Below are 23,633 nucleotides of genomic sequence, written 5' to 3' on the forward strand. Positions count from 1 at the left end.
GCTGTTCATAGGATTGACATGATAATGAAAGCTGGCTCATTGAGGTGAATACCAGCTAACCTGAATACTGATGGGACAACAGGAAACTGTTTTTATTAGTGAAAACTAAAAGCTCAGCATTCATGATGGGTAGCTGATAGTGCACTAAATTCTCTCTTACGTGCAGAACAGTTACAGCACAGGTCACAGGAATACTCCTTTATGCCTGACTCCCACAAACTGTCTCTCTGAGGTGCCTCAGATCTTTCTTGTTGACCCTGTCAGTCAGTTCAGTGTCTGTGTATATGCAGTCCTCATCTCTCCAGCTCAGCTTCAGTGACAGTGAAGTCCTTCATGTGAGAACTAGATTAAGATTTCTAATTTACTTTTACGAGGATTGTCAGAAGTATTTTGACTGCGATCTTTAGCTCTGCTGGACTTACACCAATGTCCTGAAAGCAGAATATTCCAAACTCCAATCAGATAAAACACCTGACTGCCAGTGACATCAGCACACCCTCACTGAGAATTTGTCAAATATTTATTCTTTCCCACCACTTCTAGGTTTTTTTCCTGTTGTTCAGAGAGGTAAAATCAGTTACTCAGCTTTGAATCAAAAATAACCCTAATTGTCTTATTTCAAATTTCAGAGTATTTGTCCTTTAGCATTTAGACCTATATTGTATGAAAACAAAAGCATCATTTTTGACTGCCCAACAAGGTCTTGCTCAATGGATTTCTCTGTCCAAGATGTGTAGATAAACTATTTTCAGTAAGGTACATCCATGTTTTGTGTTTTAATAAGGATCCAATTCAAATTTAAGCCTTTTTTTTTGTCAGGTAGGGGGGGAGCATTGGTGGTGTGCCAAATAAAAAAATTATGAAACTGGAAATTTTTTTTTTTTTTTTAATTTGTGTCTGATTTGGGATCTTAGCTTAGTACAAGGTCTCAACCAATTTGGTGATTTACCCTTCCAGAAGGGAAAAAATTGTCAACCTGAACTGGTGTACTGGTCACTGACTGTGATTTGATACAAAGACTTTTTTTTTTTTAAACAGTTTATTATCCAGTGTCAGGTTTGATGTAGATAATGTAAATTATTAATAAAGGAGAGAAATCTTAGCATTTTTGTTTTCACAAAATTTAAGAATAATATGGGAGATTTCTTGTTTAAATTTCCTTAGACTTTTGCAAACCTGTTCATCCTCCATTTGCAAGTTCATCCGAATTGAGCATACAGTAAGGGATGCCATATAGCCAGGGAAGACTATATTAATATACTTGTTTATTTAATAGTTTAATGCAGTTATATTAAAACTGTAACAGAAACTAATTTTAAGTATGCAATTTTAATTAATTGCTTATAAATCACTTTATAGCCTCCTGTTAACAAACATGTCATTAAAAGTCAAATCCACTCCACTAAACAACATATCTTAAGAGTCCATATCAAGTCAACTGAATTTTTGCCCTAGACATGCTCAGTTTTAGTTTCCAATTATGTGCTCCAGTCTTAAGTGCTTCCTGCAGTAAAGTTAGATTTTAAAATTCAAATGAATGTTTGTAGTCAATATACTGTTTTATTAAATGGACTAAAGATAGTCTAATAGTTGAAAGAAGTTGTGCCAGCCTAGATTTCCCTGTGTGCAGATGTTATATACTAAATACCAATCTTGATTGCAAGTCAGCCTAAATAGTTCAGTCTACTGTTTACATTTTCTGTTCTTCCTCAGTTATCTCTACCCTTGGGGGGAAATTTGGTTTGGCATAATTCTGAGGAAAGCAAGGATCCTGCTGAATGCCCTCTAGAATTATTTCCTTAATTCAGATTTTTATAATAGGAAGATAAATCTTGATCTGATATAAACATACTTTGTGCTGGTGACAGATTATAGTTTTCCTTAGAAGTGTTTGCAGGTAGCTGGTTTTTCATGAGATTTTTCTGTCCTTGAGATTTGGTTTGCAAATTCACTTAAGAGAGAAAGAAGCATCTTGTCACAACCTTTTATCCTTCAACAGTGTGTCTTGTTATTTTATTTCAAAAATACTACAGTTTAGAACAGTCACCTTCTGAGATATGATGCTTGAAGAAACAGAAAGTGTCTCTGTTACTCCTTTCACATCATAAATGAGTAACAACAGCACTCTGTTATATCAAAGAATTTGTTGCGGAAGGGATATTAGAAAAAACAAAATGGAAACACTGATACTCAGTTTTGTGTTATTTGCAAGAACTCTGTGAAGGGCTGATTGTTCTGTCATGCTTAATTCCTTTGTTAATTTTCAGACATAGTTATACAAGAGATTGTTTTCTTTTTCACAGAGACAGACAAAATTAAGGTACTCTTGCCATTTATTTTAGTTCTTTGTCAGTCTTGTGTGCAACTGAAAGTTCAGAAAAGGTAGAAGAGCTGGCAAAACCTACCTTGGAGTACAGGAACAGCTGTATTGTCTTGGAGCCTCAGTAAGATTTTTTTTTTTTTTCCAATAAGATCCTAAGTTTATGTATGTTTCTTCCTTGGATATTTGACCAAAACAGGCTGTAATTGCTGCAGCCTGCTTCTGAGAAGCTTCTGAGAAGCTTTTAAGATCTCAGTAACATATAAGCTTGTGACTGCAAATTCCCATACCCACAAGGTATTACTGGTTGCTTGATTTATTTGTCAATGAACTTTGTTATAAGCATAGAAAACTCAAATTTCTGTCTGAGTTCTGAGTGTAGGGGAAGTGTGGAAGCCTAGAGGGTCATGGAAGATCTTATTTCTCAACTTTCAGCAATATCTGCTAGGTCATAAATCTCCTTAGATGTGGCAAGTGCAGATAACAGGATCTTGGCATGTTGTCCAGCATCAGTTACCAAAATTTGATGATTGGCTGTTAAGCTCTGAAGTTAAGGAGGGAAGTGTGAGAGTTGATACTGCAAATGAGGAATGGATTTCTGGGCTAAAAAGCTTTGGACCCCCATGACTTACGATATGTTAACCTTCCTCCAATGCAGCTCTGGCAGCTTGCTTCAGGTACTGCTTTGTGGTCTAGGCAGAAGCTGCAGTGCTGAGCTGCTGTTCAATACAGTGTCCTGTCAGGCTGCTTCCTTTCCAGTCCATGCTGCAGAGCTGCAGTCCAACCATCCATCCTCAGCTCCTGCCATTCTTGTCACGAGTTCCTCGATACATCCTTTATTGTGTGATCAGTTTCTTTTTGGTCTTGTTCCTTTCTTATCTAGGTGCTGGTGGAATTGCATTTAGAACCACAGTGCTTCTCTCTGCATTTTCTAAAACTAGAGGGGGCACAAAAGACCAGCACACATATGGAGCACATAAGATGTGCTTCTTAGTAGTGTTTGTAGTAAATTGAGAGGAGAGAATCTTCTCAGCCAGGCATGGTGATCTCTTCTGTGTGTGATTAATCATCAGTTAAACCAATGACAACTGGTCTAATTGGTTTTTTTAGATGCTGAATATTGCCAAGGCATCATTCCTGAAAATTTCAGCTAAATTAAATGGTGTCATAACCTAGGCTTTTCAGGTTCTATAGGCAAGGGTACATATGAAACATACATTTGGCTAGGTCAATCCAAAACCATCCTCGGAGGGCTGGTATGGTAAAGGTTGGAGGAAGAGTACAAATTGTGTCAGGTGGTTTTTTAGAACTAATTTCCTCATAGCATATCTTCAAAAGTTGTAGTTAAAATTAGAAGAGCATAGAATTCTTTTTTTTATCTACCTTTCCAGCACAGGAGCACTTCTTTTAGTTAATACACTTAAGTAGCTCAAGTGTTAGTGTTCCAAACCCCACCACTGGTATAGAATATTGCTAATATTTTTCTCATTATACCATATTTCAGCTTTTGCTTTTAATTCATTCACTCATACCCCTACTTTAACCATACTAAATACATTTTTCTTTTTTAATATTCAAGCTTTTATTAAGTTCAGTGCATTCTTTTATTAATGGAAAAATAATTTCTAAACAAGTCCTAGTCCTGCTGTTAGTATGGCATTTGGCATTTTCTGGAGGTGAAGAAGGATATGTTGATTGCAGTGCTTGAGGAAATTCAGCTAACAGCATGCTGTTTCCATGTCAGTAAAAGTGAGTGAAAAAAGAATATATTGTTCTTAAGAGGCATCCATTGCTTAGGCAGCACAGCAAAGGCAGGTCAGTGCTTTCCTTCATCATGATGCAGAAAAGCACTGGCATTTCAGAAGGAACTTGGAACTTAACTCCATTTTCCAGTGACATTTTACATGACTGTTACAGGGTTTGTTTAAAGGAGACTCACATGAACCAGTTAGTGGTATGTCTTGCTTCCTAGGTTTCCTCAGAGGAAGTAGGCACAGTGCTTAAAAGACAGCATCCTGCCATAGAAATTGAATTGCCTCTTATGTCTCCATATTGGGTAGCTTTTCAAGCTGGAGCTGTTTCCATGTTGAAGGAAAGAGGGTGACTAAAGGCATGCATTTGAATGGTTCATGAGACAGCCTTGCCTGCCTTGTATTTCAAGTCTTGGTAGTCTTTGAGGATGTTTCAGTAAGAGGGAGTCCTGATCAAAATGTTGGTCCCTGAGGCTGTCCCCTCATCCTGGATATACATACATTGTCATACTGTTGGACCCACAGTCTCCTGAAATCATTCAGTACTAAGTTACAGTATTATAAAATGTTAGTGTTCTCAGAGACAGAGTGAAAGAATGAAGTATAAATGTACATTCGTGAAAGTGGATTTTGTAAATATTTTCCTTTAATTATTCATAGAGTGGGATGCTGGTATATCAAATTGACATTTTTAGGTGTGCTACTACTGCTGTTTTGTGCTTCTAGGGTTTGTCTGCCTTTTACCTTTAAAAATTGACTGAGTGACATCCTGTTGCTCAGAAGCTATATAGCTGTTATTGGATCTCTCCAAATCATTTGTATATAAAAATGGTGTTGAATCTGTGTTAATACAGTGTTGAGAAATTAAGGATTAATTTCTTTTTTAAAGAATGAAATTCTTACTTCGAATGTATGAACACCTTCTCATTTTAGGGTTTCTAGAGCCATAGCTCATTGCATGAGCAGGTATTGCAATAAGGTATTGCAAGCCTGCATAAGATAGCAGGCTTGGTAAGTTGATGTGTGCAAGTTAGTAAATGTATTACCAGAACAAAAACATGTCTTAAACAGTGTAGGAATTGAAATAATTTATTTTAAATACAACTGCCTTACTCCATTTGTACAAAAGGATGTATCTAAAACAGTATCTTCTAATATACACATTCTCTTTACAGTTATTACTTCAGTAAGAATTTTGTTGGTTTTTTTTTTCCCCAAAGGAAGGAATAGGACTTAAAATGAAAACCAGGAAAAAATTAAAAATTGACTTATAGCCTGAAATGAAAAGTCCCTGTTATTTCTCTCCAAGATTCATTTTTGTAGAGTTGTACTTCTAACAGGTTTGGTGTCAGTAGACTCTACTGAAATTATCTTGGATGACATCAGAATTTTCCTTAAATCAAAATTATTTTTAAGAGCTGATACAGGTTGTTTTTTTTTTTTTTAATCTATGTACTGTTTGGTAGGCATTCATCTACTGCTAGTTATGTTTCTTGTATTGAGGAACTCCCACATTACGTAAGTGAAGTTTTTCAAAACATTACATTATTGAGGTGCAATCACTTTTGAAAACAGAGTTTTGGTGTTTTCATGTATTTTTTTTTCATTCTTTCCAGTGATTAACAAGACTCCAAAACTAAATTAGATGTTCTCTAATTTTCACTAAAGAATATGTAAATTGATCATCTGGAAGGCCATATTGAAGTCCTAAATGATTAATTTTGAATTTACAGATTAAATGTTAACATCTCAAACACAGGTTCACTTCGAAACTAGACACTGCTGGTTTTTATAATAAGCCATAAATGTCATCAGCTATCCCCCATATATTACATTTTTAGATCCTAGAAACTAAGATTGAAATTGCAGCTTTTTTAGATCAAGGAAGCTGATCTACTACATTCTACTACAAGCTACTGTCTGTCATTTATAACTAATGTAGGAATCTAAACACTCAATACATTACAAAGAAGATGCATATCATTTGAAATGCTTGTTTTTATCTTTGCTGCTTTTCCATTGAATCTGTGCTGCTTCTGTGCAACTGTTTTCCACTGTAGAAACTCCATCCTGCTGCCTTGCTTCTCGTGAGCGTATTTACAAAACTAGTGATGTAGCTGGGCCTGCCTCTGCTATTTCATCTCTCTCTCACAAACTGAAGGGTGGGTATGCATGCCAACATAGCAAGGTTATTCAGATTTTTTACTTGCAAATTGTTTTGGGTTTGTTTTTCTTTCTCCTTCTATTCATTTTCATTTGTATAAGAAAATAATGTTTTGAAAGTGAATATTGTGGGAGCTCATCTGATGTAATCATTCAGTGTTGCCTTCCTGAGTTGCAGCAACTTCATGATACACAATCTAGCTGTCTCTACTTTGTAGAATGGAGAGTGACTGTTGGTCTAATTACAGCTGTTTTCAAACAATAGGCAAACAAATTATATAAGGAGAAACAGTAAATAAAATCTGGTAATTTCTTTTTGTGTACAGACAGAGCAGCTTGCTGCTTTATGCAGTTTTTCCTTTGGGAGATTTTTCTTTTTGTGCTGATACTCTTTAATGCTGCTCAGGATTATTTATATGTGCAAATCCAAACCCTTAAAAAAAAAAAAAAAAGGATACTTTTGTTGTTGGAAGCCATTGTTAGGCTATACCTTTCATAAGCAGTTTTGTTCTGGAATGTTTTCCTCATTGGTATTTGCTAATCATGCATGTACTTTAAATTTGATACTTTGCTGAATGGCTTGAAGTGTTATATGTCCTTTAAAATGATTGTCATCTTTTCACTTTTTTTTTTTTTTTTTCATTTATGAGGCATTCTGTAAAACCTTCAATCTAAAGTATTTTCTCATCTGGCAGACTGGGAAAAATGTGTATAAAAGTAATTCCAATTTGCATTTCAGAATTTATCACAAAATAAGCATCTCAGAATAGCTAATCAGTAAAACTGGGGAATAACTAAGCTGGAGCAGTTGAAATGCTTGGACTGATATTTCCATATTTTAGCAAGAATAGTCATTTTATAAACCACAATGTACCATGTTATTTCTTCCCTTCCTATTCCACCTTCCCCCTTCCAAGTGAAAAACAATTCTAGAACTTGTAAAAAAAAGACAGATTAGACTCTCAAAATTGATTAGGATGATAAATACTTGCAATATTCTCATTATATTCTGTTGCTTACATTTGATGTATTATTCTTGAATATAGACACAATATTTCTTATCTGCTCAGAAAAGTATGAACTTCTGCCATATCTTGGGAAGGCTAAAAAAGATTCTAACTTTCAGGCGTGTTAAATATTCCAGTATAACTCATTACCTTCACTATTTTCCTGTTGTTAATTTTATTGTAAGGTATTTAAATATGGAAGTAACAAATAAATAATACATTTTTGTAACCTGAAGAAGCATCTTGGAAAAAATTGCATCTATGTATTTTCTAGGGTAGAGGTAAGGGTTGATGATTGAGAACTGCATGAAGTTGCTTCAGATCCCATAATGCATAAGAAAATAGATACTGATTTCACATCTTCTAATATTGAAGGTACTAGATAAAAGGTGACTGTCTATCCTATTCCCCTTAGAAATCAGGGCTTAAATTTGCCAATACTCTGATTAATTGAAAATGTATTTTTTAACAAATAGTTGCTTTCTCAAAAATATGCTCAGATAAATGCAAATAAGCTTTTAATATCTAGAAAAGTAAAATATCCCTAAGTACTGTGTCCTAATTCTGCAGGCTTACTAGAGAAACACTTCTTGTGTTTGACTAATGAAAACCCATTCAAATAAAAATGATTTAACTCTGCATTCAAGATTTTGCAGTAAGGATTTAGGGAGAGACAGCTGTATTAACTGCTGCATTGCTTGCCAGTAATCTCCATATTGCTTGGATTAATTTTCAAAATACAGTTTTACAAGAGAGACTTGGTTCACAGAGGTATCAGAAGCAAATTGCCTTAATGAGCTGCTTTTTGCATATACTTGTTTTGTATGTACTTGTACTAAGCTACCTGTAGTTCTTATAGTCTTAAAGTTCTGTAGATTAATATATGTACAAAGTCAATGTGTTAGTGCATCGAAGTAGGAGGACATTGTTGACCAGAGCTGGCCATTTAACTTAGTGGTTGAAAAAAGTGGGTTTGTTGTTTTGGAGGGGGGTTTAAGTGTTTTGCTAGCAGAACATGGGGTAGATTTTGGACTTTAAAAAGTAGATTCCATAGATTATCCATTTGAGTAATTTTGAGCATATTTGCGGGCCTCTTGCCCAATTTGCTTTACTAACAGTGTTTACTTCCTACGATTCCTGGCTTTTGAGCATTGAAGAAAATAAATCTGGCAATATATTTGATCTCTGTGCAAGTCTCCTGTTGCAGTCAGCCTGTCACACATTGAGATAATAGATAAATAGTCCCTGGTTTCTGTTGCAACTGTGGTAAACTTAGTTAACTCCTGGAGTTTCACCTAAGGATGTAAATTGTGCTTCCTTTACTAGTGTTTGGTAGAAAGAGTGAACTGTGCCTTTGATACCTCCATAGTACTGTTTTCTCTGTCAAAACTTTCTAACACTTGTTTCTGTGTATCTTTGGGAACAGAAATGTATCAAAAGTATTCTAGGGGAAAAAGATCCCTTCATGTTTCCTTTCATTTTAATGTGAACAGAAGCATGTATTTGATACTTACCTTGTGTTCGGGTCTTCAGTCTTTGTTTTGTACTATTAAGGGTGTCACTGTCAACATGTAACAATTCAATTATGAAATATTATACAGGTGACCGAATGAATTTCACAGGAGCTGCTAGACCGATTTCTCCAGCAGGAAAATCAGACATGGCATCAAAGCACAGAGCCGACTGCAGGTCACCCAAGCTTGATGTGCGAATGAACAGAGCTGCTGCCGAGCAGAAGAAGCCCAGAAATACTGATGGCTTATCAGCCAGCGAGTGCCTGATGCTGAAATCAGACGCCGCAAAGTTGCGCTCAGACTCGCACAGCAGGTCTTTGTCACCAAATCATAACACTTTGCAAACACTAAAAACTGATGGAAGAACAACTCCTGGTCTGAGAGCTGAATCTCCAGGGCCAGGAACCCGATCATCTTCTCCAAAGACAAAGACACTTACAGGCATTAGATCTGGTGCTAGTTCTCCACGATCCTCGTCACCCAGTGACAAAACTCTACCTCAGAAACCTTCATCCCCTGTAAAAACAAAGCTTGATCCTCCTCGAGAACGCTCCAAATCAGATTCTTACACATTAGATCCAGACACCCTTCGCAAAAAGAAAGTGCCACTAACAGAACCCTTAAGGGGGAGGTCCACCTCACCCAAACCAAAAAATACTGCAAAAGATGGAAAACCTGCACCAGAAACTGAAAACAGAGCTCCTTCCCCTCATGTCGTACAAGAAAATCTTCACAGTGAGGTAGTTGAAGTCTGTACTTCGAGTACTTTAAAGACTGACAGCATTACAGATACCACCTGTGAAGACAACACTGAATTCAGAAGTGTGGACGATAGTTCTAATAAAGTTCATTTCAGCATTGGAAAAGCACCACTGAAGGATGAGCAAGACATGAGAGCATCTCCAAAAGTGAGCCGTAAATGTGCTGGCAGGCACACAAGACCCAAAAAGGAAAAATCTAATTTCCTTTTCAAAGGAGATGGATCAAAGCCCATAGAGCCTGCCAAGCAAGCAATGTCACCTTCTGTTGCAGAATGTGCTCGAGCTGTATTTGCTGCATTTCTTTGGCATGAAGGAATAGTTCATGATGCCATGGCGTGCTCATCTTTTTTGAAGTTTAATCCAGAACTGTCCAAAGAACATGCACCCATACGAAGCAGTCTTACTCAACAACCTGCAGATGAAAAGGAAACCAAGTTGAAAAATAGACATTCATTGGAAATATCATCTGCTCTTAATATGTTCAACATCTCACCTCACGGACCAGATATATCTAAAATGGGTAGCATCAATAAAAACAAAGTCCTCTCAATGTTAAAAGAACCACCTCTGCATGAAAAGTGTGAGGATGGAAAAACTGAAAGTACCTCCTTTGAAACATCCGGTCATCACACAATGAAATCCAAGTCTCCTCTTCCATTAACACTGCAGCACTTAGTAGCTTTCTGGGAAGATATTTCTTTAGCAACTATTAAAGCAGCTTCCCAAAACATGATTTTTCCAAGTCCTGGTTCTTGTGCAGTGTTAAAGAAGAAGGAAAGTGACAAAGATAACAAGAAAACCAAAAAGGAGAAAAAGAAAAAAGAAAAGGTTGAGGCTAGGCCAAGGGGAAATCTTTTTGGTGAGATGGCCCAGCTTGCAGTGGGAGGACCTGAAAAAGATACCATCTGTGAGTTGTGTGGAGAATCCCACCCATATCCAGTGACTTACCACATGAGACAAGCTCATCCAGGTAAGACTCCATGTTTTTAATTCCCATGTCCATCCATAAAGTATATTTCACACACGTGCTTTGGTGTTAGTTGCTGTTACGAAAGTGTCAGGCTATGCTTTCTATTATATACACTAAAATAAAAGTTATACTTGCATACAGATCAGTTTCACATCTTTGTGTATAATTTTAAGTAGTTAGGGATCTGAAATTTCTAAGTTGTTTGAAACAAGGTCAAAATAATGCTCTGACTTTACAGTAGCCCTTCAGAAACATGCCATGTTTTACATGTTAGGATTTAAAACTGTGCTGAGAAGATTGAAAATAAAAAATGAGATTGGTTGGAGTTTCTGCATTGACAGAAGTTTTCTGTTACTGTCCTACTGTCAAGAGTAGGAAACTTGTCTGCTGTGTCAGTACTGGGTATCAGTGACTTAATATTTTTGAAATACTTGTTGGTCTGTACTTTTTTTTAGCTCTGTGCAAAGTTAAAGTCCTGAATCTTTCTGAGAAACTCTAATCAGCAAAAGAATACCCTCCATTCTCTCTTAAGCTTGTTAGCTAGGAGGTGAGATTTTTGTGTTTGTTAAATTACAGATACTGTTGGCTAACTTAAAATACTGACTTTAACCATAACTTAGCTCTCTGAACAGGGAGCTGTTCATGCTTCAGACAAGTTCTTTACAAAACTTGAAAACTGCATTTCTAGTGCATTTGTATTCTTTAGACACTGGTGGGACACATGGACAAGAACCTTGTTTAGTAACCAATTCAGACATACAGAAAAGTAGAAAATCAGGCCAGGAAAAGACAAGCATCTTCCTTTCTCCCCTCTTCATCCCTCTTTTACAGCAATAAATAATAGAATAAAAACTGCTTTTGAAATCAATTGTTCTCACCTTTCCCCCATGTAGGTTGTGGGCGCTATGCAGGTGGCCAAGGTTACAACAGCATTGGGCACTTCTGTGGAGGATGGGCTGGGAATTGTGGCGATGGTGGCATTGGAGGGAGCACGTGGTATTTGGTGTGTGATCGATGCAGAGAAAAGTATCTCCGTGAAAAGCAAGCAGCAGCAAGAGAGAAGGTATTTTCAGCTCATACCTTTAACTTTCTATCTGCTTAATAGTGCTGTGTTCACAACTTGAAAAGTTTCCAAAGAAATTTGGAATTTCATAATTTGGGAATATCATCTTATCCTCATTGTTAGGTTTAAGATCATGAAATACAAACTTCACTGGCTTCTGACAGGTTTTCTTCCCTTCAGATTATAGTGCTCTCAAATTTGTAAAGTAATTCTATTTTTTATCCCAGTATAACCACAGGATTGAATGTAATAATTTTGTTAAGTATCTGTCAGTTTATTTCATTTTGAATGGTTTTATATGTTTGGTAAAATGAATGCTGTTTTAACCTCACATTTATAGTTTCTTTAATGATCCAGATCTTTGCATACAAGATGCCACTAGAGTAGTTTTTAATGGGAATAGTACAAAAGGTGTTTTTCTTGTACTGGTTTTCAAGGACTAATTGCAAAATCTTGCTCAAAGTATCCAAATATGTTTATGTTAATAATGCTAATTTAACTTTATTTTTTAAACTAAAGTTTTTGAAACTTTTTGCATACAAAACTAATACTGAGGCAAATGTCTAAACTATCAGATGTTCATTAAATGTTTGCAAAGAATAGAAATGTGTTTCGTCATAGAAGGTATTTTGCAACAGGTAGAATTAAGCAGCTATATTATGAGCTGGGTTGTCAGGTTTTCCTGTGGTGAATTTAATTATGCCGTATTTAAATTTATCTAGATTAAACAATCTAGGAGAAAACCAATGCAAGTTAAGACACCTCGTGCCTTGCCAACTATGGAAGCTCATCAAGTGATTAAAGCCAATGCACTGTATTTACTGTCGCTGAGTAGTGCTGCTGAGCCCAGTATCCTCTGCTATAACCCTGCAAAAGCATTCCAATCTCAACTTCCCAGTCTCAAAGAAGGAATTTCTGAAGACTTTCCTATTAAAATGCCATGTCTCTATCTACAGACATTAGCAAGGTAATTAAAGGACATGTATGAATATTGATTTTAACACTCAACTATGTAGAGTATTGGATAAAAATGCATGTGTAAACTAAACTAAAGCTTACATAGAAAAATACATATTTTCCTAATTCTTCATTATCTTTTTTTCTTCTGTTTTGATCCATGATCTTGTTCAGTCTTTTAGATTGTATTTTCTCCTAGAGTAGTATGCCCTAAGTAGCTCTCAGATGCTAAATATTTTATAACAGTTGAGTTTCTGTCCAAAGAATTCAGAATTTCCCGAAGAGTTTAACTTGGTGTGTTAGTAGCAGACATCTGTGCTACTTTTTTCTCTTCACAGTTAAAATTAGTAAAAAGGAAACCAGAAACTTGTGCTTTCTTGGTAATTCTAAGTAAATTTCACTGTAGTGTCTCATGTATGTTGGGTAGACTTCTGGACCTAAAATACATTCTGTAAATACCTGATGAAAATACTAGAAGATAGAAAAGGGTAATCCCCACTACCTGTTGTTGAGAATGCCATTGTATCTTCCATGAACACTCCAAAGTCACAACCAGCTTAAAAGCGTTAATAGGTGAAGACTATGTGAATGGCACTGGCTGACAAAGTGTTTGTGTGCATATGTGTGTTTCGGCAAGTTTTAATCTTTAATCCTAATTTAAAAATCTCATTTCATGTAGGCATCATCATGAAAATTTTGTTGGGTACCAGGATGACAACCTATTCCAGGATGAGATGAGATACTTGCGTTCAACTTCAGTACCTGCACCATACATCTCCGTTACTCCTGACGCAAGCCCGAATGTCTTCGAAGAGCCAGAGAGTAACATGAAATCTATGCCCCCAAGGTACTTCCTTGTAATTCTAGGTACTACATACAAAAGTTAAAGCAGTAGCATAAAAAAGGAAAACATTGCTGCAGTTAAGAAGCTAAAGTATTAGATCAGTTTCTGAAATGGCAGCATAAAAGCTAAAGCATATTAAGCTGTAGTTAGGAAATTTTCAGTGAATCATAGCATATCAGGTATATTTTCAACTGTTAGCAGGGAAATATGTTTGAATATGTAAATATGCAAGGAATATACAAATCTGAACTGAAACTTTTTACTGTACTTCAATTGCTTCTTTCTAGAAAGATGCTGGGTGTACAACCCAAATACAAAAAAAATGTGTTCAGTTAATAAGGACTCTTAGCATACAGGGAAATTTATCCATAGCCTCTACTTCAGGCCTGCTTATTTCCCCATAGAGAAAAATTCTCCAGAATCTACAGGACTGAAAAAGTGATCTAAAGATCAATAATCCAAGGACTGTAACTGTTGCAAACTTTTTGAAAATGTAGCAGGTTTTTTTTTACTCTATATCTGTTCTTTACCATAACTGATTGAGTGCAGATTAATGAGCTTTTTGAAAGGAAGTAGCTGTTCTCCTTTCAGGATTTTATTCTGAAGGGAAGTTTGATCAGGAGGAAATTTCATTACATTACACTTTTCAAAGCAGACGTTGCTGCTTTGTTCCGTGGGACATATAAATGTCACTGAAGAAATGACAATGCTGTCTAGGACCAAGAGTGCTAGATGGTTACTGTCAGGTTAAGCCACTTTCTTGTCATGTTATGTTTGCTGTGATCTAATTCAAGCAGGTGTAAAAATTCTTGTTTCACCAGGGAAAAAATGGTTCTTACTACTAATAATAGTCCAGAATCTACTTAGATGCTCCGTGTTTTCAGATGTCAGTGATTCCTCATATTATAGTGAGGATGTAATGCAGAGAAAATTTGCTTTTAATCTGTTTCTATTTCAACTTGTTGTATTTCATACTGACTGCACAAATAGTTTATTGGAATACTACAATCTATAATGTAGTCTTTTCAGAAATAGAACTTTTCTAACAAAACTCCTTAAGAGTGCATCGTATTGGTATATTCCTTTATTAAAACTGTGGACACCATGGTCTCCTGAGGCCTATAGGGACAGCATAAGCTGGGAGTCCTTCTGCAGACTGTAAGAAGTCCACTGAAGGTAAGGAGTAAAACATGTCAGAGGTATAGCTGTAGCAATTCAAATTTGACTTTAAGGCTAATGATGTTAGAAACTATTACTTCACATAAAGTTCAAAATTTCAGTTGGCTTGCGTATTAAAAATTCACTTCATAGATGTTTTCACATGCATTCTCAGGAGAAGTTTGGTCTGAAACTTCAAATTAGGCATGATCTGAATGTTTGTATTTCTCTAAAAGAAATACCTAAATTCTTGGAACTCATCATGTTCATCATTACGTTTGTTTATAAAGCACTTGCATGCTTTTTCTCCATGTGTAATTCTAATATGTGCTCCTTCTTTTCCAGTATTTAAACAGATCTTAGGTACATAAGACAAAGTTTCATGCAGTAGTAACATTGTGATTATGAAATGCATGTATCCTTATTAATTATTAGTGTATAGTTCAGATAAACTCTGTATACTTGTTAATGGGTGTATTACTTCACTGATTTCTTCGTAGTTTGGAAACCAGTCCAATCACAGATACTGATCTTGCAAAGCGCACAGTCTTCCAAAGATCATACTCAGTTGTTGCATCAGAATATGACAAACAGCACTCAATTTTGCCAGCACGTGTAAAAGCAATCCCCAGGAGACGAGTCAACAGTGGAGATGCAGGTAAGAGCACAGACATCAGAAGCAGAGAAGAATTATTCAAGGACTTGCAATTCTTCTTGGAAAGTGTAGACAAATATATATTTTATAAATACTTGTAGTGACTTTTTAGTTATAAAACAAAATACCAGTAAATATTAGGTGTTTGGTAATCGGCACAGAATTAGCCTAAAATTGGATTAGGATTTACTGTAATTCTAAAATCTGTGGTGAATCTTCTGTGCCTGATTTAAAAGTTAAAGGTGGTATTTTCTTTCTCAGTTGAAGCATCATTTTTCCATGTTGCTTTTTTAATGTGTTTTTCTCTCAGAAAAAAAAAATCTAGAAGTGCTTTATTGCTATTCATTTTTACTGTGGCTATAAAATTGAAATGCACAAGGAATCTAATGTATGCATATTTTTATGCTTTTGAATAGAAGTGGGGTCCTCTCTCCTGAGACATCCATCTCCTGAACTTTCTCGGTTAATCTCCGCCCACAGCTCTCTTTCCAAAGGAGAGAGAAATTTCCAGTGGCCAGTATTGGCATTTGTAATCCAGCATCACGATCTGGAAGGACTTGAAATAGCAATGAAACAAGCCTTACGGAAATCTGCTTGCAGAGTCTTTGCCATGGAGGTATTCATGTACTAATGGCTCTTGTGTGATTAAAATAAGGTGGTCATAAATTCTGCCTTGGAAATTTTTTTTAAGATTATGCCATGTTCACTGTAACATAATTGTCATTTTAATAAACTTGTTTCAGCTACAGAGCAATAACATCTTACTTGAAGACTTTGGCATTATTATTTGCCTGTCCAAATCATCGGTGCACCTCCTGCAATAAATGGTTTAGGAAATGGTTTTACTCCAGGTTTGCTTAACCAGTTGGTAACTCCTTGTATGTAATTTGTTTTAGGCCTTCAACTGGCTTCTTTGTAATGTCATTCAAACAACTTCTCTTCATGATATTTTATGGCATTTTGTGGCCTCCCTTACTCCTGCACCTGTGGAGCCTGAAGAAGAAGAGGATGAAGAAAATAAATCAAATAAAGAAAATGCAGAACAAGTAAGTGAGGTTCTGCTGATTTTGTATGCAAATTAGAAATACTTCTATTTGAAAAACAAAATTCCTTAATCCTCCCTCTGTGAAACAAAACCTTAAATTGTACTTGAATTCATTTTGTAGACATAGATTAATTTTTCTTCTGAATCGTCGCTTTCTATGTGCTGATGAATCACGAGGTCTTCTAAAGCATTACTTCTTAGTATTCTTGGGAAATAGGAAAGTGCAAAAAGTGCAAGCACATTGCTAATCCATTAAAAATAATTTTGCAGGATTAGCTTTTTATTAGCTAATAATAAAAAGTTTTTTATTTCTCCTTTGCCCTGTGACAAGAGAGAAAATATTTTTTAGAAAAGCTTTGTGGTTTGATTTACTATGTCTTTCCATGTTCTAAGAAAAGTCCATAGTTAATTATAAAATTGCATAGTTAATTTAAATACTGCTGTGTATGTGTTTATATATAAATAAGTAAATATTTGTGCACTGGGTATACTTAATTTAGTGATTTAAGAAAATCTATAGTTCTGAAAATGTAGAATGCAAAATGGTATAGTCTAACATCTCATACTTCCAAAAGATAGCTTCATATAACCTCTTCTAGACTTAGCTCTGATTCAAAACATTATCATGTCCACAATTAATAGCTCAAAAAAATTATGCTAGTGTTGTCAATAAGTCAGAATAATCTTTATCACTTCATATCTAATCCATTTTTGAAAGTAGTTGTTCTGAAATTAGTCTTTTCAGCAGTGTAACCTGGTACACTGTTTTTCTGATACTGACACACCTAAACTAAGAATTATTATTTTCACAGCTCTAATGAAATGCAGCAACTGATAACATCAGCTTAGTTATCGAGTTTGCTATGGGTGGATTTTGCTGCTCAGATAAAGTTGGTTTCAACTGCTGGAATATGTTATTTATTTCTGGTTTGTTTCTTTGTTTTCAAATTATTGCTGTATAATGTTTCACATCTTTAAATAATGAGAAATATGTGGCAGTATACAATACACTTCCCAAATTCTCTGTTTGAGGCTCATGTGTAACTTACTGTAAAAATTCTCTGACAGAAATTGTTTACTTAATCTTTTGTCTCAGAAAGTCTGTTAATAACACACAAATTGCTTTGCTGTGTAGGAAAAAGACACACGAGTGTGTGAACACCCTCTGTCGGATATAGTGATCGCTGGGGAGGCTGCTCACCCCTTACCCCACACTTTCCATCGCCTTCTTCAGACAATCTCCGATCTTATGATGTCTCTTCCCAGTGGTAGTGCATTACAGCAAATGGCCTTAAGGTAAGCACAAATCAAGAAAATTCTTGGAAAAGGCTCGAAATGTTGTAAAATTACAGGTTAAAAGATTTTGCAATGTAAATAGAAAACTTGAAAACTTTGTGTGAGAACAAGCACATCTATCCTTACCACTAGGAAGCAGATACATAAAAGACACTTAAATGTTTATACATATAAATTGTATAAAAGAATTTGTAGAGAGGAATGTACTTTCATTTAAATTCTATACTGTGTCCACTGTGAAAAAGAAAACATCTAACGGAGTAATATGGAAGGATCTGTGTGTATGTGCATGGCTTTGTAGTTCCCTTTGCTCAGAAATCTGTCACCTGGATACTGTCTTCAAACTTTGAGATTTTCTCTGTGTATTTGTCTCAAAGACATAAAATGAATAATAATGGTTGCATTTACTATTAAAATTCTAAGAGAAGTTTATTCCTGCTTTCTTCAAAATGGTGCACTAGAAACACTTGAGATCCTGCAAAATTTGAAGTTAAACTTTGAGAAACAAAAACTTGATTAATAGTTTCATGAGTAAGTGATGTCTTTTGCCAACATTCAAAATTTCTAAGTCAACTAAATGTGTTTTCAGGTGCTGGAGTCTTAAATTTAAACAATCTGATCACCAGTTCCTGCACCAGAGCAATGTTTTTCATCATATCAACAATATTTTGTCTAAATCTGATGATGGAGATAGCGAAGAGAGTTTTAGCATCAGCATTCAGTCTGGTTTTGAAGTCATGAATCAGGTAAGTATTACAGCTCTGGCTCAGAAGTAGAGATCATTTGTGAACAGTCTGTACTTCTGATGATGATTCTCTTTAAAAATTAAAAGGTTCCTTATTGCAGTGCCATATTTCCTTGAACATATCTCAGTTTAGGATCTTGTCCCTGCTACTTAGGCTCTCATATTTAGTTTTAGAGGTTCAAATATTGACCCTTAGCCTGTATATCACCCAAAACTAAGTTTTGGAGCAGTGCTTGTGCGTGCTTGTTTTTAAGTGAAGTTTTTGGGGAATGTCATGGAGTTGGTTAAATTTTAAATATTGTGTACTTTCAGTTATTCTTTGCTTACGTCTTTTTCCTTCTGTTATTCCAAGGAGCATGAATTAATACTTCTGTTTAATATTTTTAAAGTGTTTTCTTCCATTTACTAATATATTTAGGCATTTGCTAATATATTCAGTTCTTAGCTATTAATGTTTCCTTTGGCTTAAAGGAATGAATAATTTGAATCAATAAAGGACAAATTTCTTGGAGAGCACATTCATCAAAACAGAAATGTATGTGTGGTTTTAAAAAATGTAAATCATGACTGTATTTGAGCTTACTCTCAAGTATTTTAAAAATTCCCATTTGTTTTCACAGGAACTGTGTATAGTAGTTTGTCTGAAAGACCTAACCAGCATTGTTGACATTAAAACATCAAGCCGACCTGCCATGATTGGTAGTTTAACAGATGGGTCTACAGAAACGTTCTGGGAGTCAGGAGATGAGGACAAAAACAAAACTAAAAACATCACAATCAACTGTGTAAAAGGAATCAATGCACGTTACGTTTGTGTTCATGTAGACAATTCCAGAGATCTTGGGGTAAGAGGAAAATAAAACTCTCTCTCGTTGCTCTCATTGAAGGTGCATAGTCCAAGCTGTATGTGTTTATCAGTGAAGAAGCACTATTTTCTCTGTCAGTTGGTAAATCTAATGCAGAAGTTCACATTTCAAAGTGAAGTTTCTAAGTCCTGTGATTTAGAAAGCAGGAACTGTTATGATCAGACCAATCTGTCTGAATTTGCAGTTGCATAAAACTGAAACTGGGAAATAATTCCTAGTGGCATGTTCTATTTCAGATGCATTTTCAATCATTTAATTATTTTAAGTTACTTTTCTTGCTCATGGTTTCTGTGGAAGCATTGAAATTAGGAGCTGTCATAAAATCCAAATTTTCCAGACTTTCTACATTCTTTTTTATTGATCTGTACAGTAATGTTACTAATATATCTGTATTTCAACTACAGCTTTTAATACAAAGAGCAGACTGTGTCAGAGAGCTGTATTTTAGAATTCTTTGTCCTTGCTTTTGATTACAGGGTTTTTTTTTTGTAATGAAGCAATTTTTCTCTTTTATGTATGTACTCTCTTAATACAGAAGAAGTAGTCAGAACTGTCTCAGTTGAAGTGTTTCATTCTTATTTTGCTTGTTTGTTGCAGAACAAAGTGACCTCCATGACCTTCCTAACTGGCAAGGCAGTAGAAGATCTCTGCAGAATAAAGCAGGTAAACATTTTAACAGTTGACATAGAAAAATTGCTCTCATTTTTTTGTGCACATACGAGAGATTTTTCTGAGCAAGTAGTTTCCATTTCTTACAGTAGATAAATTACTTTGCAAATATCAGATGTCATAATAAGCCTTGGAAAATACTGTATTATTAATGACAGAACTCAGTTATATATACTGACTGTTGACCAAGCTTTTACTCTTCTACTGAAAAAGAACAGGGTTATGTAAAATGTTCCTTAGATTAATTTAGTTTTGATTACTGCATGGTAACTTATCCTTTCAGCTGGAGAAGGTTTCCCAAAAAAACTCCCAGAATACCGGCCAGAACTGATTCAGCCTTGCTTCCTTCCTTGCTCTGACATTCTCCCAACAGCTTTTTACTTTCCAGCACACCCACATACTGTGTCCTGTCTCATGGTATTAAAAAAAAAAAGTTAGCATTGTCTGCTGTAGCACAGTTCAATGCAGACACTGAGAATTACTGTAGAAATGGGAAAGAATTTGATTATAAATGAGCCCGTGGGTAGGAGAGAGGGCTCACTTGGCTCAGGGCTTGGGTTTCTCTGAGTAGTGATGTGAGGCGCCGCAGCCTATCAGTGCTTGGTTTCCAGTAGTGACACTGCAGTTTCATATGAAATATATGATTCCATATAGTATTATTTATGGGGTTTTTTTTAAACAGTACTTTTTTTAAAATACACTTAATACACTTCATCTCCCTTTTTTACAGTTAAGTCCTGCATGTCTTGGTGTAAGGGTAGCAAATCCTGACCTCCACAGAGTAACAATTTCTTTGGCAGGGGTTCATGTGAATGAAGATGAAATAATGTATGAAATGATAATTGTATGTTACATTTTCAGTTAAATTATAGAGGCTATTTTCTTCTTTTTTCATAAAAGTAGTGACCAAATATTAGTTTTAAGAGTTGTTTCTTTAATATATGAACTTTTGCTTTGAGGATTAAAGAAATAGGTAGGCCACTATTTCTAATCAGCTTTAAAACAGATAAAACAGAAATGTCTATATGTCACTTTTTAATCTGAACTCAGAAGGTTGAATGTTTTTATAAACATAAGTCTTACTACATAGGTTGGGATTTTCATTATAAGCACAGTAGTTGTTCTAGTGATATATATGATGATAAGTGACTTTTTGTTTGATGATCAGTTTCCAACTTTATATTCCCCTTTAATAGGTAGACTTGGATTCAAGACATATCGGCTGGGTAACAAGTGAGCTTCCTGGGGGTGATAATCACATTATCAAAATTGAATTGAAGGGTCCGGAGAACACACTAAGAGTCCGACAAGTAAAAATTCTTGGCTGGAAGGATGGTGAAAGCATTAAAATAGCAGGCCAGATTTCTGCAAGTGTGGCTCAACAAAGAAACTGTGAATCTGAGACACTGCGAGTATTCAGACTTATAACATCCCAGGTGGGATTTTAATGATGTGTTATACAGTGAAAGTTACTATGAATTGTCGACTTTAAATGCTTTACATTTTAATGGAAAATGTAACATCTGCACAAGTTTATCTTTGAGATACACTATCATTATCATTGTCTTTCTTCCAGGTATTTGGGAAACTTATCTCTGGAGATGCTGAGCCAACCCCAGAACAAGAAGAAAAAGCACTGTTGTCATCCCCAGAAGGAGAAGAAAAAGTACACAATGTATTTATTTGTATTCTATCAATACTACTTCGCTGAAAATAATTATCCAGGATGATTTTCAGTATTTGTTCCATGGTGCTTAACTTTTAGATCAACACAGAAGTAAAACGTCACAATTGCTTATTTTTAATATATCATAGTGTATTTTTACTAGTAAACCATAGTGTCTTTTTCTTAAGTAAATGATATCTGAGGCATATTCATTTAATGGAAGCACCATAGTAATGGTGATGCAAATGATGCCTATGATTACAGAAATACTTAACACCTGTAGTAATGGTCAGCCTGAAAGTCCTGGCCATTATCTTTTGCCTCAAGAGAGGCTCTCCTAATATGTAGAGAAAAAGTACGTAGAAACTGCACTCCGCTTGTTTTGCCTATTATTTCATTTGATGCTTCAATTCTTGTTACAAAGAGAAAGTTAATACATTGAAAAGATACTTATTAAGCATAGTTAAATTGATCTTGATTATATATCTTCCTGTGAAAAAAGCTACTAACTTACAAAAAAGTTTGTTGATACATTCCATGTTAATTGCTGCAGTATTTAGGAAGTGTTCTTGAAACTTTTGATCTAATATTAAATATGCTTTTTATGAAGGCAACATCAGATGCAGACCTGAAGGAGCACATGGTAGGGATCATATTCAGCCGGAGCAAACTGACAAATTTGCAGAAACAGGTTTGTTCCTTTTGAAATTATTTGAGGATTAAATATTGGTATCTTGTAATAAATAAGCTCAATTTCAGTGAATATTGCTGTGAAGATTTTTGCAACAGTAGAGCTACTGATTAATTTTGAAATTTTTTAGTTTAGTAAGTTAAGCAGAATCTACTCTTCTGTCACTCATCTTAGCAAACATAGTAGTCTCCTAAAAATGCTTTTTTACCATGTTATTGTTCCTAAAATTTTTCTAAGCTTTCTGATTATTAAACTGAACAAGAGACTATTTTAATAAGTACTTTTTATTTGTGTGTGTTGAGTAAATGTATTTCTTAGAGGGTTTATGTGGAGTGGATTTTTTGGCCTGAATTCTATGCAAAAAGTAAATTAAAAGGCAGGCTCTGAAATAAAATTAAAAATAATTTCAATTAAATTTTCCAGAACGATGATGAGCAAATTCAGCATTTTATTCTTAATTTGAATTTATGCTAAAAAGTAATTTAAATACAGGCCAAATTTCACAGGTTTCCTATTTTAGCCATAGTTGTGAAGGTACCTAAACCACAACATTTTGCACTTGCTAAAAGTTTTTAAGAGCTGCTGTGCGTTTGGCTTCTGTTTGGCAGGTGTGTGCCCACATCGTGCAGGCCATACGGATGGAGGCGACGCGCGTGCGCGAGGAGTGGGAGCACGCCATCTCCAGCAAGGAGAACGCCAACTCGCAGCCCAGCGACGAGGACGCCTCCTCGGACGCCTACTGCTTCGAGCTGCTCTCCATGGTCCTGGCGCTCAGCGGCTCCAACGTGGGCCGCCAGTACCTGGCCCAGCAGCTCACTCTGCTCCAGGACCTCTTCTCCCTGCTACACACGGCTTCTCCCAGGGTGCAGAGGCAGGTCAGTGCTGACCGCTCCTCCACTGTCTTGGTATTGCAGGAAAAGTGTCTTCGGAATCCTAAAATCATGTGCTTGAAAAAAGTATGGAATTTCTTTTGGGAATTGGAGTGCCAGGTTTTAGGGTGCTTGTTTTTTTAATGATTAGAGCATGGTAGAAGTGTCTGTCAGATGAACAGCACAGTGGTTTTCAGTATTTCCTGTTATGTGAATATAATGCCCATGTAGCCTGTGTAGGCGAGATGAGAAGTTTTTAATTACCAGAGTCTGTTATGGTATGAGTCCTTAGTGTCTGTGTCTTACACTCAGGCTCTGAGTGTAGTAGTGTGGAGCTAGACAGCTCTTTTCTACTCTTGGTATCCTCAAGATGAGTTTTAATCTGTTTCTTTCTGAATTCGAGTGTTGTCCAAGTGTATATGTAGTTATATGCACATAATGTAGAACCACATATATAGATGTTTAATAATGTTTATAATATATAAACATATAAAATATTTGCATTAGTACAGTTAATGCACTGTTTTGTTGCTAGGTGCTGTGCCTTCTTCAGGTAGATTTTAAGTTTCTTTGCAGAAGTTTTTGTCTCATACTCTTTATTCTTCCTTTTACAATTTTTGAGC

At 35.6% G+C, this 23,633-nt stretch overlaps 1 protein-coding gene across 18 annotated transcripts in view; it reads left to right on the forward strand.

Moving 5' to 3' along the window:
* The window catches only part of MYCBP2 (MYC binding protein 2), a 175,355-nt gene that overhangs the window by 136,268 nt on the left and 15,454 nt on the right, over positions 1-23,633 (forward strand). For 16 of the 18 annotated variants that reach the window (XM_053936636.1, XM_053936620.1, XM_053936621.1 and 13 more), the window contains 15 exons: positions 8,843-10,486; positions 11,380-11,549; positions 12,272-12,516; positions 13,186-13,353; positions 15,009-15,166; positions 15,580-15,779; positions 16,060-16,209; positions 17,344-17,504; positions 18,094-18,250; positions 18,870-19,094; positions 19,713-19,778; positions 20,981-21,220; positions 21,361-21,459; positions 22,061-22,141; positions 22,750-23,016. In XM_053936636.1, coding sequence (XP_053792611.1) covers positions 8,843-10,486; positions 11,380-11,549; positions 12,272-12,516; positions 13,186-13,353; positions 15,009-15,166; positions 15,580-15,779; positions 16,060-16,209; positions 17,344-17,504; positions 18,094-18,250; positions 18,870-19,094; positions 19,713-19,778; positions 20,981-21,220; positions 21,361-21,459; positions 22,061-22,141; positions 22,750-23,016 — 4,031 coding nt within the window. The remainder of the gene's footprint in view (positions 1-8,842; positions 10,487-11,379; positions 11,550-12,271; positions 12,517-13,185; positions 13,354-15,008; positions 15,167-15,579; positions 15,780-16,059; positions 16,210-17,343; positions 17,505-18,093; positions 18,251-18,869; positions 19,095-19,712; positions 19,779-20,980; positions 21,221-21,360; positions 21,460-22,060; positions 22,142-22,749; positions 23,017-23,633) is intronic. The other 2 variants (XM_053936623.1, XM_053936634.1) reach the window with 1 other exon arrangement.

Source organism: Vidua chalybeata, chromosome 2 (genome assembly GCF_026979565.1).
Source record: "Vidua chalybeata isolate OUT-0048 chromosome 2, bVidCha1 merged haplotype, whole genome shotgun sequence".
Taxonomy (NCBI): Eukaryota; Metazoa; Chordata; class Aves; order Passeriformes; family Viduidae; genus Vidua; species Vidua chalybeata.